Here is a 14954-nt window from a genome sequence, read left to right as displayed (position 1 = left end):
TACAATAAACTAATTGGTGACATGAAATGTAAAATAAGTTCGTAGTGTTGGTCTTCAACATACCTATTTTTGGGACTCTGAAGCCTTTGCTGCACTGGGCATGTGCTGAAGATCCGGTTGCTGCAAATTGCCATGCAATCCCACTTAAGATTGCTATTGTCTGCTAATAAAAAAGATATTATAAACATGTGCTGCATGTAGTTACATCTGCTTTGATAATACAGCATTGTCTAGTAATGTTTTGAAACAGGAGAGATTTTTCCCCCCTCTAGCCACGCCCCAATGACTCCGGCCCCAATGACCCCGCCCCCACCAGTGCGGCCCTCGGCCACAAACCACATTTTAAATTCGGCCCCCGAGAGAAAGTTTGTGAGTATCCATGTTCTACACCATACACTGGCTGAGCAGCAAGCTGGAAGCAGATACCACAACCTGTTGGCTCTCATATACGCTTTTCACACTAAATGCCAAAGACACTGTCTTCATTGTGACTTTTAATAATGAAAACATCAGGCCTGTAACCTTAACCAAATGTTGCTATTATAACCAACACAGCCACCATGTGTTGGGCATAAGCTTTCCCGTAAGGTGTCATTTCATTAAAGCACTCTCGTTCAGCGGAATCACACAACTTTGCCCCTATCAAATGTTGTACTGAAGCCCACCAACAAACCCCTCGCAGTAGTAGTTCTGAAAGTTTATTTTTCTGTAAATCTCATAACACCCCACCTAACAACGAAAAGGAGCGTAAAAAAAGCGACCGCCAAATATTATTTCGCATTTTCATAAAACTAAAACGTAAGAATTTCTTTGAGGTGAATGTGTTAAAAGGTTCGGACCCAAGGCTAAATCATCCTGTGCCACTCCCAACATGGCTGCTGATTTTGCCCGGTGACTATTACTCGCGTGCGGCCTTCTAATCCCCATTAATGATGGCGCTGTAGTCGTACCAAGGAAAAGGGGGAGCCCACTACTCTAGGCGGTCTGATTGGGAGAGAGGTTCGGTGGTTGGACGTTACGTGCTTCAGTGACGCCGGAGTCCCTTTGTTGGCTCAGCAGCGGCTCCGTTTTGTATTTCGGCAGGGACGTACCTTGGGAGATTTTTATGTGAGACCCTGAAATCTAGGGAGGGGGGGTGGGCGGCGAACTCGGGCGTGCGAGGCTGGGAGAACATTAGTGGTGAATAGCGTCTGTCGCTTCCTTGTGCGCATGCGCCATATTAGGACCCGTGAGGTGAAGGAGGGGGAGTCTCTATACCTTCCTCATGCGCAGAACATCCCAAAAAGAGCTCTACACAGTGAGGGGTGCTAGAAACATCGCGAGAGTTTGAGCAGTCAGCGAGAGCCGGGGCGCCTAATCCGCTGACACGCGATACTGCGCGCGAGCCCCGGAAAGAGACGGGGGGTGGCCGGTGCAAGTGTCCGGACTTGACATATCGCTGACGGTGACCAGGCGCGGGTAGTGCGGCCGGCGCCGCGAGGAGCAACCCGCGGGCCTCGGAGGGCGCGCTGTCACAGGCCTCTCCCCGGCCCGCAGTCGCCATGGACTCAGACGAGGGTTACAACTACGAGTTCGACGAGGACGAGGAGTGTAGCGAGGACAGCGCGGAAGAGGAGCCGGAGGACGAACACCTTGATCTGGGCGTAGTGGAGCCTGGCTTGGGCAGTGGTGAGAGGGACGGACTGGAACCCGGTGGAGTCAGTGGCGTTGGGGGCAGTGCACTGGGTCCAGGCCACGACGAGGAGGATTATCGCTACGAAGTGTTGACGGCTGAACAGATCCTTCAGCACATGGTGGAGTGTATCCGGGAGGTGAACGAGGTCATACAGGTGAGTAGTGGGGTCACAAGGTAGAGTTGAAGGGGCGTGCTAGTGACTGTGTGCCAGAGGTTAAAGGGTATTGCGGAGGTAGGGGTATTTTATGATGGTCAACTCTGGATGGCACATGAGGGGCAGAGTGTGACGATGATAGTGAGTAGTGATGCTTCATAACATAAGGAAGAGACGAGGATCAGAATTTGAAGATGATAGTGAACGGTGATGCCTAAGGGAAAGAATAGGATCAGAGTATGAAGATGATAGTGAACGGCAATGCCTCATGAGGAAAAGATGAGCGCAGAATTTGAAGATGATGGTGAACAGTGATGCCACCCAAGGAAGGGATGAGGGGCAGAGTTTAAAGATGACAGAGCAGGAGTTGGATGGAGAAGAGACTAAGATGTTTATGCGAATCGCCTGCAGAATATTTTTTCCAGTTGTTAGCAGTACATTTGTAACAGCCCAAGGCTGCAGATCGCGAGGAGGCGTATATATCGTAAATTGCTTGGTAGTCTGGTTCATTGGAGCCAACTTTTACATTCATCTTACTTGTATGAAACACTTAATCCTTTTAATCAGTTCAGGCAGTGCCTACTGCTGTTTTACTGTCTTCCAGCCACTCATATCCTTAATATTTAAACGACGTTCTATATCTTGAGATCCGCTACTGACAGCGTGATTTCGAGTCATATTTGCACTTGTAAGATTTTCCCACTGTCCATCACATGGTCTTGCGGATTCCGGGCACCTCAAGCACCTTGTATGCTTTTCATATGCACTATCCATCACGGTCATGTTACTTCTTATTCAACCACTTTACAAATATTTATACAGCTACTCTACAAACCAGCGCAGTTGAAGCCACCTCAGAATTACAGCATAGGGTGTCGCCTGGAGACATATGGATATTCTTGATTGGGCCCAAAATGCAGACACACCCGGCAGTACTTGTCTCTGGCCAAGCACATCCGGAGGGTGGGAATTTTTCTGATCAGAAATCGAAGTCGTGGCCTTGCATGTCTGTTGCAGTACCACTCAAGTAATTACCGTAACCCGACGAGGACTTGGTATCAACGCTTTGTGATATTTATCCAGTTCTGGTTGCCGACCTGCTGGAGAATAATTATTACATCTGAGGTTAAGTAGCGACCTCATGCTCCCAGGGATTATTTGAAAACTCCCCTCGCTGGAGAAACCAGTCATCGTTCTTTCATAGAAACAAACTAATTTAATACATTGGTACAAGACGATTTTAGAAGCAGCTTATGTGTGTTAGGCTTTTATTCATGCAACAGTGGCCTATACTTTGAGTTCAGGGTGTAAATAAGTATCTATGCAGAGTTAAGCAGAACAAGTAGATACATTTCGTGTATACCAAGAATCAGTGGCAGCATCTATTCTGGGGTGCAGGGCTTATACTTCATCAAACTTGGATGTGTGAGGCTCTTGGAAGAGAAGATACATTATTTGTACATGGCATAGGTGGGTTTGTGAGTAAGTCTTTTTAGGTGCAGTTTTGGTTATCGTGCAGAAAAAGTTGGCCTGTTGGGGTAGCTGTGAAATTAATTCAAGGGGTGTCCCATTAGGCTGAAAGACTGGGATCTTGATACATTGACATGGTCTTGACTCTTCTGATTGGCATAAAGAGTTTATGCTTATTATGCCAGACGCCTACCGAGAGTTGGAGAAGAAGAGTGGGAGTGACTGGTCAGGTTTAAAATTGTTTAGCAAATTTGGATGTAATATAACAAGGAGAGTGCATACTGGGGTAAACAAGCTAAGACGCCATCCCTCAATTCTCCATTTGCTGTGTGGAAGGGGGGTGGGCGATTTTTACATATGTTCAGTACCTGACCGTGGTTGTTGATCAACACCAATCGAAAGGCTGAATAAAATGGCCCTCGACTGTCTTAGCTCGAGACAAATATACAAAACACTTATTTTGGTTGACGTCTTCACGGAAATCTTGGTGGTGGTGTGGTTGCGATTCAAATCGGTCCGTGGCACTGCTACCAAAAGTCCCTAGTCCTAAATATCTTCCTTTTTCCAAAGCACTAATAGATTTTTTGACCGTGTCTGCATTGCATGCTGGATTGGCGGGTGAAACTTCAGCAGTCTGAGGTGATAAATCCTCTTTATATCTGGTTATTTGTGCAAGGTCTCTGATAGTGACATTCTGTTATCGCCAACACCATCCATGTAGTATCTGCTCAGATTTAGAATTTTATGTCCACTCCACCAGTTGTAATATGAATATATACACATTGTCAGCACCTGCATACTGTTGAGAGCTGGCGAAAAGTATTTGTCCTGTCAAGATGCCTCTGATGATGCAAAATTCAGCGCGTTTTGTTGTTTAATCACAATGAACACTCGTTCAGAAAGCAATTTAAGACTTGGCTTTTCACTCTTGAAGGAGTTTTCTCCTAACCTTCTGACTCATTTCGCTTACACTGCCGGAACACTCCCTGGAGTAGCCGCATGCTTTAGAAATCCCTTCATTCATTAAAGTCTGAGAATTATTGATATGAAGTGCTGTACCTTGGATTACATCAAGCCTACCAGAATTGAAATTTCATGAGTGACTACCAAAGCCGTCTGCAGATTATTGTGCTACCAATGGATTATTCAAAAAACAGTTTATAGAGAAGACTGAAGACGATTTCCTTATTAACCATGCTTTATTTTGCCTATCCCATACTGAGATATATTTGAACATAAGTTTATCTTCTATAATGACTAGTAGTTTTTGTTTGCTAGAGTTATAGTCTACTGTTCTGCCACATGATCCTTTGCTGGCTATCCAATATTCAAGATCAGTAGTTTCTCTTACACTGTAACATTTCAATTATTTCAGCCCTTTCGGTCCCTCCAAATCTTCTAGAAAGCTTACTCCCCTCCACTCACTGTGATGCAATTACCATTTTTGATTTTTTTTTTTCATGCATGTGGTTTATAGGATGGAGCCACTAAAGTAGGGGTCTCCAACCTCTTCTACGGTGAGCCCTTAGTTTGATCTAGGACAATAGTCCAGATTATATTAACTTTTACTGTATTTATCACATCCAACACAGTCACCTTGAGTAAGCTTGCATTTTTCCAGTTCAAGATACTCTACCCTTCTTTCCCAGCCTCGTCGTATCATGCATAGTATGAGTGATAATATGGATTCAGGTTTACTACCAGTTGGCAGGTGGCTATCCTGCATGGTTATTGGCCATGTTGTAGGCAATATGCTGCCAGTCATTCTGCATGTTTATTATATGGCTTTGCCATCAGTTTGTCTGCCGGCTACTTCAGGGGTCTGCTGCGGAGTTGTGCTGTCTTTTGCCATATTACCCAGACTGTGAATCGTGCTGGCTGGGCTGTATGAAGAAGAACTGCTTACTGTCAGACGAGGTTCTGACAAGCTTCTGACCTACTCCTGCTCTGAAACTATACAGGCAATGCAAATTTTAGGAGTTTCATGAATACAATTAAAATATCAACTGGAGGGAACCCTTCAGTGCCTTTTCCTTATCGCTCTAAAGCCACGTGACAGGGTTTTATCATCACTCTCACACCTTAGGGTTACTAGTGACATGCTTCATTATAGAGTCCTTGTCCCGGTACCCAGTGTATCTGGACGGGCTCGACCTTGAAACCAAGGTAGCTCTTTGGTTGTTATGGGTATCCTAAAATATAAATTGTTTAAGGTGCGCACAAGTTTTTTTTTTTTTTTTTAAAGGACACATTTGAAAGGTTTAAAAACAAACTGAGAATAACAAACATCCTTCATTCCCCCACTGACTTTGTCTGAGATCTTCGTCTGCCCATAAACCTATTTGGTTCCTCTTTTCCCCACGTTTTAACACACTGTTTGCGGGCATTATTTATCGGGTATGACACATTGATTCATAAATCCAAGGTTACAATTCTCACAGTACACAAAACTCTAGTGCACGTGTTATAGAATCTAGCCGATGAATATGACTCTTTTTGAAGTCTCACACTTGCCCTGCTCAGTGAGCTGTGATCACAGAATGAAGCACTAAGATGTGCAATGGCTACTTATTTTGCTAACCGGAAATCTTTCTAAGTCCCGCAGAAGACCGAAAACATAGACTCTGATTCGACAGTATATAGATGGCATGCTTGAAAGGTTAGAATGAGCATCTCACAACCTGAAATTTTCAAAGTGGGTGAATAAAAGACCAAGAGATAAGAATTTGGACAGGATCCTTCCTAGGTACTTATAAAAGCCTAAGACTCAATTTTTTTTTTTATATAAACATTTTTATTGAAAGAAAAAGCAAACCTGAAACATAAAGCAGCAATGATAATAATGAAGTCAGTGGTACAGAAGTACATTGATCATCACAGTTGTAATCTGAGAAGCCTCATTCAAACCCCTCCCTCTAGCCATATTGATTATTTGCAGGTAACTCCATCGGATAACGTACACATAGTGGGGTAATTTGGGCACCGGTATCCACCCTATTCATGTTTGATACGGAAGTGACCCCCCAGGCAATGTCAGGTAAGGGCACATCATCAATACTAGAGATATCCAGTAGTCTCTGTCACTCACGTCATAGTTCCAGAGTAGGGGACAAGCAGATGCTACCTCTCTATCTGTTCCATTCATGATCCCATTTCTTAGGGCAGCCCCTGTTTTTAAAACCTCTTTCTCAGCGATCATAGCTCTGCACATATCAGCTGCCCAGTCTCGCAGAGCCGGGATCACCCCCACTTCTAACTGGGATCACCCCCACTTCTAAGTGATATTCCGTTTTGCAGTGACCCACCCCAGTGAGGCCCATGTTTGCTCACTTTGGGTTAGGTCAGTAGCTTCCCAAATATTTAAGAGACATAGCTGGGGGTGGAAACCTTTTGCGCCTTGCCACCTGCTCTCGCCATCTGTTGTGTGACCTTGGTCCAATAGAACTGCACTAATGGGAAGTCCCAAAGGATATGGAAAAAGGTTCCCGGCTGTTGACATTGCCAGAGACAAAGGGGGTCGTCCCGTTTACCTATCCTAAGACTCTATTGAGGTGTTGGCTGAGACATGTTTGGGACTCCATAGCTAATAACACTCATTAACTGTCCACCTATTTTTTAAATCTTGCCAAGATGTCCTTGTAATAAAATAAACTACTGGGCACCTTAGGCAATTTTAATTTTGGGATCTTCCATAGCAAGCAAAGAGCGCCCTAGGTTTTGATGTTCAACCCATCTAGCTACCATGTGTATTTGGTTGGGTTGAACATCAGAGCCTAGGGAGCTCTTTGGTTGTTATGTAAGATCCCAAAGTTGAAATTGGATGAAGACTATGATGAAGCATGCCATAGGTAAAGCCTAGTGGGTTAGAGTCCTGATAATACCACAAGGTAGTTTCTGTCGCATGTGTGCAGAGAGATGGGGGGAAAAAACACTAGCGGTTTCCTTATATTGATTCTTTTGCTTGACTTTGGGAAGGTGAGTGGACCCCCTTTTATACTTCTCTCCCTCTATTTGGAATAGAATTGTTTAGTGAATATTAGAAAAAAATAAGTACATCAGATAATGTAATCTTGGTAATTGTAAAAAAATTGTCAACCCTGTCTAGAGACAGTCCAAATCTGTGGAATACTAAACATTTATAAGATCCCAAAGGCGAGACCTATTGGCTATGCCAATGCTTGTTTGCTTCCGCATCTTCCATACCAAGTCAGTCGCAGGTCCGTCGTGACCAGCAGCCCCTCATAACATTTCTTCCGTTTAGCTGAGACTTTATTACTGTGAGACATTAGCTTGAGCACTGCTAAGTGAAAGTATTATGTGGTTGAAAAATCATATTATATATGGTACTGCTCATACTAGGAATATTTGCGTTGTAATGCATGAAAATTAGCTCTAGAGGGAGCGTAGTTACCTGCTTTGAGCACAGTTCTGTAGAAAATTATGAAGTCGGAATAAAATGACCGTTCTCTTTCTGTGTTATATTCGTGAATTTAACTGAAATAACAGTGGAGAATTTTTTTTCCCTAACTGTACATATAAAGTGTTGGACTGGGAAAGAATATAGGCCCGGGTACCGACATAAAAGTGGCCTCACCATTAGTGAATCGGAACGCTAAATAAAAAAATTGGCGATGTTTGCACATTTGGGCTGTTTTCAACTTGTAAAGAACACACTGCATAAAGGTTTTGCATGGTATGGAAGGCTTCATGGATTTCAGCTTAATGCAGGCAATGTTTGTTTCAATGTCTGGGAAATCAACACTAAAGACCAATCCATGATTCTGAAAAGGGCCGGGCCCATAAGTTTTAGATCAGTTTTAGGCTCACTGTCTGGTTCTTTATAGTAGTATGAAAGTGTATGAGTGACATTTCAAAAAGTATTAATACTTTGTGGCGAGCAAAATCAATCGATGAAGACGAAAGAAACATATAATATTCAGATCGGGTATTACATTTGACTTTTAGCAGTGCCAGTTGGAGGATGTGGGTGGAGCCAGTGGAGAAAGTGGGTGGGGCCTGTGAACAGTAGGTGTGGCCTCCGACAAACATTTGAGCACCTGGACTTCATATTTTACAAATTAAGCACTGACATAGAGTGAACTTTGGCTCCACCCAGAGGACAATTACTCTCTCAAATTATACTGTTAGCTATTTGGTGCTTCATTCTGCTTTCCAGGAAGTGCTTCCATTAGAATTCACGAGGGACTATTTTACATCTGAAACATGACCTTGGTCATCACACTGTCACGTTCACTTCTTTATCTCCTATAGGCTTTCTACACATATAGCATTGCTTCTTTGATTTGTACTGCATTGGCAAACCCAATAGGGCAGGCGTTTGCATTTATGCTTGAAACACGTTAACAGCATTTGTGAATGCCTGTTGGCACATTAAAGCCAGAATAACTAACTGTACCAATACTCGTTTATTAGAGGAACATGTACATGTTCAGGTGGCATGTTTTGTTAATTGTGCATTATTAATTATGCTGTACACATACATAATGTTATGTAAATAGTGCAAGCACAATTGCTAGTGCCCACTTTAGCACCACTCCCCAAAACACTAAATGTGAAGTTCAGTATAATGTAATGTTAGGTATTTTTATATAGCACTGTGTTTGCCAGTTGCTTGTCCACTTGGTACTGCTGAGGTGTCTGAACTTGTCCCCTGCAGTCGGTCGCCTCTGCTTAGACCAAACCTCACATTTTGTTAGATGTTCAGCAGTTGATAGATTGCTAACATGTGGTCAGTAACTTTGTGGATGTTTCATGTGCTCCTAGGGGAGGTTATTGTAGTCTTTCTCCAAACAGACATGGGCACGGTTGGTAAAGGTTGTTAATGGGAAATTTGTGTCGTTTAGCCCAGTGAGTGAGCTTGCTGAGAGTCCTTGTTCAGGTAGTTGCCATCCTCCACATACTGTTAGATATAAGGTAAAAAGAGAAAAAAGTAGTAAGGTAAAAGGAAAATGAGATTGGAAGTGGTGGTGGTGAAGGGCAAAGAGAAAAGGGTGGGTGTGGAGAGGGAAGGGAGAAAAGTAATCCCAGAATATAAGGGTTGTAGGTGGGAGTGGGTTTTGGAGAGTATGAATACTGTGGAGTGAAATGAGAGGTTAAATAAAGAAGCCAGGCAGAGTACAAAGTCCAGATAGGAAAGGTTTCAAGGAAGTGAGAGAAGACAAGTTAGAATGCGAACCAAATGGATGTGAAGTAAAGCAGAGAAGAGTGGACCAGGAAAGGAAGGGAGGTGAGTGATGGTGCAAACTGAAATAAGGAGAGAGGAGGACTGAACCAGGCAGAATAAGATATTCAAGTCAGTGCAAAAGGGAACTGCGTGAAAAGATGAGCGAAAAGGGGTCAGCTTTTAGGAAATCTAAGAAGGGTGAGATACTAGGTAATGGAGGACAATGGAGAGAGTGGACAGGGGTGAAAGAAGTTCAAGATGCTGAACAGAAAAACCGAGTGAAGGGAAAAATGAGATAACCGAAAGAATGAGGAGAAAAGAACTGAGAGGGGTACTGTCAGTAGAAGGAGGGAAAGACGAGGAAAAGGGGAAAGTGGTTAAAGAAGGAGTTAGTTATTTGAGTGAGGGCAGAAATAGGAGAAGATATGAGAGAAGAAGCCACGGTAGTAACAGATTAGAGAAAGGGGGAAACATGAGAAATTGGTGGAAAAGAGAAAGAGGAGGTAGGGCTAAGAGCAGAGGAAGGAAATGTGGCAAAGGAGGAGTGGGAACACACAAAGATCATAGAAGACGGAGAACGAAGAAGTGGGTAGAAAATTTCCTTACTAGCTTTGATGCAATTAAGAGCGTAATAGAAATTAAAATACTTTGATTTTCATATTCAAGTTGCAGGGTAATCTATTTTAAAGTGTACCTGTCCTTTCTAAAGTGACCTGTTGATGAGCGATTTGAGTGGCTGAGTGAGTCTAGCATCCATTCACAGTTAATGTTTGAAAACCATTGTCATGGAAGCTGGCACAGTGTCCTGAAACACTATTTTAGGATTCCCTATTGTTAGTCACAGTCTTCACAGCTTTTACAGAGAAGTTTGATTGGTTGGGTTTGTTTTTTTGTTACTTGGTTTTCGGGAAAGTACGAATGTCAATGGTCGATGCCATCTGTCTTGTAGTTGAAGATTACTTCAAGCCACTTACTTACTGAATAAATGAAGGGGGTGTGAATACTGATGTAATGCAGTGGTGTGGATTGATTTTCCTTGATGCACTTCCTGGTTGAGCCTATGGAGCATAGTGATTAGAAGTGGTGCACGTTTGTTTTCGATCTTAGACTACGCTCCTGTCATTCTCTTTGCAACTCGTTTCAAGTTAATGGTAGCTTTCAAAATGGAATAACCCAAGTAAGAAAAATGGTGTCACGTTTAAAAACAAGTTGACCAGGGAGGGCAAGGCAGGCAGTGGAAGAACAAGCGCGCACGCGGCCAAACTAATTACAAACCGATGACCGCTGCTCGCTCCCGCAAGGTGGATGCCAGCACAAGCACAAGTGCTTAAAAAGTGCAGACCGATTTCTGAAGGTCATCTCCTAGAGCAGCGCTGCGCTAGACTCGACCTAAAAAGCACTAGGAACACTCCAGGCAGTGACTGAGGTACTTCATTTTATTTGCATCTTCATAGTAAGTTTTTTTCCACAAGAATCGCCAGGCCCAGGCCACCTATTCTCTATAACGAAATGCAGCAAGTATATGTGCTTTAAAATGTGAAAACATTAAAAAGGGGACTAATTACAGGACTAATTACAGGACTAATTATAGGTGTGAGGCTATATAAATCTGTCATCATGCCGCAGAGGTTATTGATACATTTGTGGTGGCGAAGTAGATAAAGATCTTGACATCAACATGCAGCATAGATGGTGGATTGAAGCCCTGCATGTTTCAGTTAGCCTGATTTCTGAAAATTCAGGGGTGTTAACAATAGAAGTGCAGATTGTTGTGCTGCTCTCATTATGAGTGACATTAGTCCAAGAAACAGGTCAGTGATTTCTGCAGATTTTATAATCTTTCCCACAGAAATTTGTAAACCTTTCCAACTAATTTTCCTGTACATTTGAGCCGCCCCTGGTCATGTCCTTGTAGGCATCTTTCTTTAAATTGGTTTGAGCCACTTCTGTTTGTCTCAGCTCCTCTATAAAGACAAACTTGCAGCATGCTTAAAATGTTCAGGTTAACTATATCTTTCAGAAGCCTGTCCCTCCCCTCTTTATATTCCTTGAGATATGGTTCTGAGTGATAAGCAACATAAGATAAGCACTTTGCAACATTCTTTCAGAGAAGCGTCAGTGTACGTTGAGGTAAGGTCATTAAATTTAAAATGGTCATCCCATCTGTAGGAAAATCGTTTTAGGAATGCTAACAAAATGGATCTTTGCTATCATGCTTGGAGAAAACATGGTTTAAAGTTGTTTTGATATATATAGGTTGCAAATGTTCTGTATCCTTCCTAATTTAAGGTAATGGTGTATTCTGCACTTTTTCTCATGTGTTGTAGCCTGCCATTGCAGGTGATTTATGGAAGCCTGAATTTGGAGGATTCAGTTGACATTGTCACATACCCATCCTTCAGGCATATAAGTGACCTATTTTGATTTTCACTTGTATTTATACTACTTTTGATATTCTGACCTGCCCAATGTCCCTTGGAAATAGCAAACGGTGTGCTTTTCGAGTAGCCTAAAGATTTAGATGACTAGGGGGGAAAAAACTAACAACCAACATTGATATCCAAGTGGGCCTGTTTTTAGAGTTGCTGTAGTGTTTTTTTTGTGGGGGTGGGGCATTTCTAAGCTTTTGTTTACACAAATACAGATGTGTATGAATCTGTATCACCGAGGGCTTTACAGCTCTGACTGTCACTTATGATGAATGTGATCTGCAAATATAACACCTTCTGATTTGATATGTCATTTTTTTATGGATACTCCCAGCCTGTAAATTGAGGGAAAGAAAAATAATTTTCTACTAGTAAACTGTATTTTAATTTCTTTGTTCTTTCTGTCTTCATCTTACATGCTTTTTCTCTATTTAAGTTTTTACTAAAAAAAGGTTTTACTGTAATAACTGCAGATTCCAGTTGGTGTACCACACAGACGATGGCGAGATTTTTAAAAATGTTGTTTAACCCATTTCCTAAAGGGGCAGAAATGTTTGGATCCTCAGTTATTATCGAATATCTCTAATTGTGAGGATATTTTCAACCCACAATTGTTTCATGCAGTTGGCTTTTTCAGATTTCATTAAATATCAAGGCTAGCTTGTTGGCTCTCATTATGTCAACAGATTTATAATGGTGTCCATCTGCTGCTGGCATGCTGTCTTGGGGCTTGTGGGCTGTCTAGTGTTCGTAACTGAATTTATTCAGGACTTCTTGAAATGAGTTGCCACACGTCTAGGATGTCCTGAATTTGCATTATCGCACAGCTCTGGTGATCTTGGGAATAAAACGCATGGGGATGACCTAAATTGGTGAACGTGTAGTATGCAGGTGATGGTGCTCTCACAAGCAAAGCAGACTTGCAGGAAGGCAGAAAATTACGAGGGAGATCAAGTGGTTAAGTGTGGCATTAAGCCATGCATTGCCAGTTGGTTTTCTTTTGGAAGGATGCATGAGCACTTGCGTGTTACTTTCCTCATGTGTATGTCCTTAGGGTCTACGCATAGCCGCTTGTTGCATTTCTTGGCTCTGAAAAGTGGCTTCCTTATTTAAGTTATGTTCCTTTTTGAATGTTCTAAAGTTGAAAGTCCCTGAAGAAAAATGTTTTTGTTAAATGTTTTGTGTTGCAATAAAGGTAGTAAATGCTGTATTCTGAATAGCCAAATACTTACTAGGCCACCTATGGCCTTCCTGTGGAAGGGCTCCTGTTTTGAATATTCTCTGGTTTCCAGTAAAACTGATGCAGCCTTGTTTCAAGCAATCTCATGATAAGACCTTCCCAGTCTGAATCCTTCTTGGAAGGAATGTTTGTTTACCTGCATGCCTGACCAGCTGAAAACCTGACCGGTCATGATGGTATTTGAAGTTTTAGGGCTATTTGCTATTCAAATTGTTTTGCAGGAGAAGTGAATTAATATTTTCCAAAATACATGGGCTATCTTCAAAACGACAGTGGGGCATTAAAAAGATAATTGCCGGTTCTTTAAGTGCACAATACACCAGTGCAAATGACTGTGAACAGTCCAATTGCTAATGTACAACTCCACTATTCTACCCAGGTATTCCAGGCTTCTCATGGGAAATAGCTCCGTTCTGGCCTACAAGACATCTATATATTCCTTTGAATTTTAGAAATAATTGGACTGTTATCATCGTTTCTTTCCACTATAAGCCTGGACTGATGTTCCCAATGTGGTACAATGGTTACTCTTTTATATTTATTTTATTTAAACACTTTTGCCTAAAAAGAAAATGCCACTCTCTAAACATTGAGGTCCTACTATTGCACTCATGGTACAGAGAAGGTGCTGTTGTGACCTCAAAACATAGTTTATACGCAATGATTAATAAAATCAAAAAGCTAAATTATAAAAGTTAGTCCATACAACCCACCGAAGTGCACTTCTTTTGAGGCAGATATGCTATTAGGCAAAATGCTCACACTCGCATAGGCTGAAGTGTACGGATACTTTCTTTTTAAATAGTCGTTGGAAGCAAAATTAACAACAGTTGAATGAACCAACGGATTAGGAGTTCAGACCTAAATGCCATGTACTATTTTTTTTTGTTTTTTTGTGTTTTTGTTTTTAAATTGCATGAAGCTGGTTGCACAGTTGTCTGTGCCAGACCTAAAAATGAAGATTTTAGTGTAGCTGATATTGGGCTGTTCTTATGTTCGTTTTTGACAATGCTTTTGTTCATACTTCCATGCTTTTGTGTTTGTTAGGCTTCAGGGTTCAAACCCTGTTATCATTGAATAAGGAGGGATGAAGGGCATCAATTTTGAAGCTTGCTTCTTTTAAATATACTTTTTTAGATCTTGCCTAGAGTTACAGCGCATGTGTTGCTTGCTTGCGAGATCTAGTCGTTGGTTTTCTGTCGGGCTTCTTTGGAAATGGGGTTGGTGACCGCCCTGTCTCCCTTAGGCCCCGCCCACCCGTCTGTTGCACGTTATGCGTGCGTTGTGTCCTTGCCTCTCGCTCGAGCCCCCTTCTCTGAGAGGCTTCCTTCGTGTCCCACCACCGCAAACTAGTGCTTGTTCTACAGTGGCGTTTGCATTGCTGGGCGCGCACACAATCTTTCACGCAGGAGGAGTTGCCACTTTAATGTTTGAAAGACTGGTGCCACAGGGTGCCCGCTTTTACGTTTACAAAAGCTTCACACGTTAATTTCCCCGCCCTTAGATTTTGAAAAAGCAATCCCTTTTACCTGAGTACGGTTTTCATTGCTGGGTGTATACAACCTCTTACACAAAGGAGCTATGCAATCAAGTGTTACGCTGTCCAGACGCTCCGCCGTGTCTTGTATGGGGAGCTTGTTAAATAAATTATGCGATGTGGCTGCTGTGAGGGCAGGCTCTGCTTCCGGGCCTACAGAACTGCCTGAGGCTTAAGAACTAACCCGCTCACCTGCAGGAGCAGCACGCCTCTCCCCACCTCTACTCCCTTGCATTCTCATCAAGCTCTAGAAAACAGACTTTAT

At 42.5% G+C, this 14954-nt stretch overlaps 1 protein-coding gene across 4 annotated transcripts in view; it reads left to right on the top strand.

Moving 5' to 3' along the window:
- Nucleotides 1–925: 925 nt before the first annotated feature.
- The window catches only part of ARIH1 (ariadne RBR E3 ubiquitin protein ligase 1), a 557709-nt gene continuing 543680 nt past the window's right edge, over nt 926–14954 (top strand). For 2 of the 4 annotated variants that reach the window (XM_085643927.1, XM_085643925.1), the window contains exon 1: nt 1265–1829. In XM_085643927.1, coding sequence (XP_085500053.1) covers nt 1542–1829 — 288 coding nt within the window. In that variant the 5' untranslated portion in view covers nt 1265–1541. Of the gene's footprint in view, nt 1830–14954 lie in introns of all 4 variants that reach the window. The other 2 variants (XM_085643928.1, XM_085643926.1) reach the window with 2 other exon arrangements.

The sequence above is a fragment of the Triturus cristatus genome, chromosome 3_1 (assembly GCF_964204655.1).
Source record: "Triturus cristatus chromosome 3_1, aTriCri1.1, whole genome shotgun sequence".
In the NCBI taxonomy this organism is placed as follows: Eukaryota; Metazoa; Chordata; class Amphibia; order Caudata; family Salamandridae; genus Triturus; species Triturus cristatus.
The sequence above is the reverse complement of the archived record's forward strand: the minus strand, read 5'-3'. Positions and strand labels throughout refer to the sequence as shown.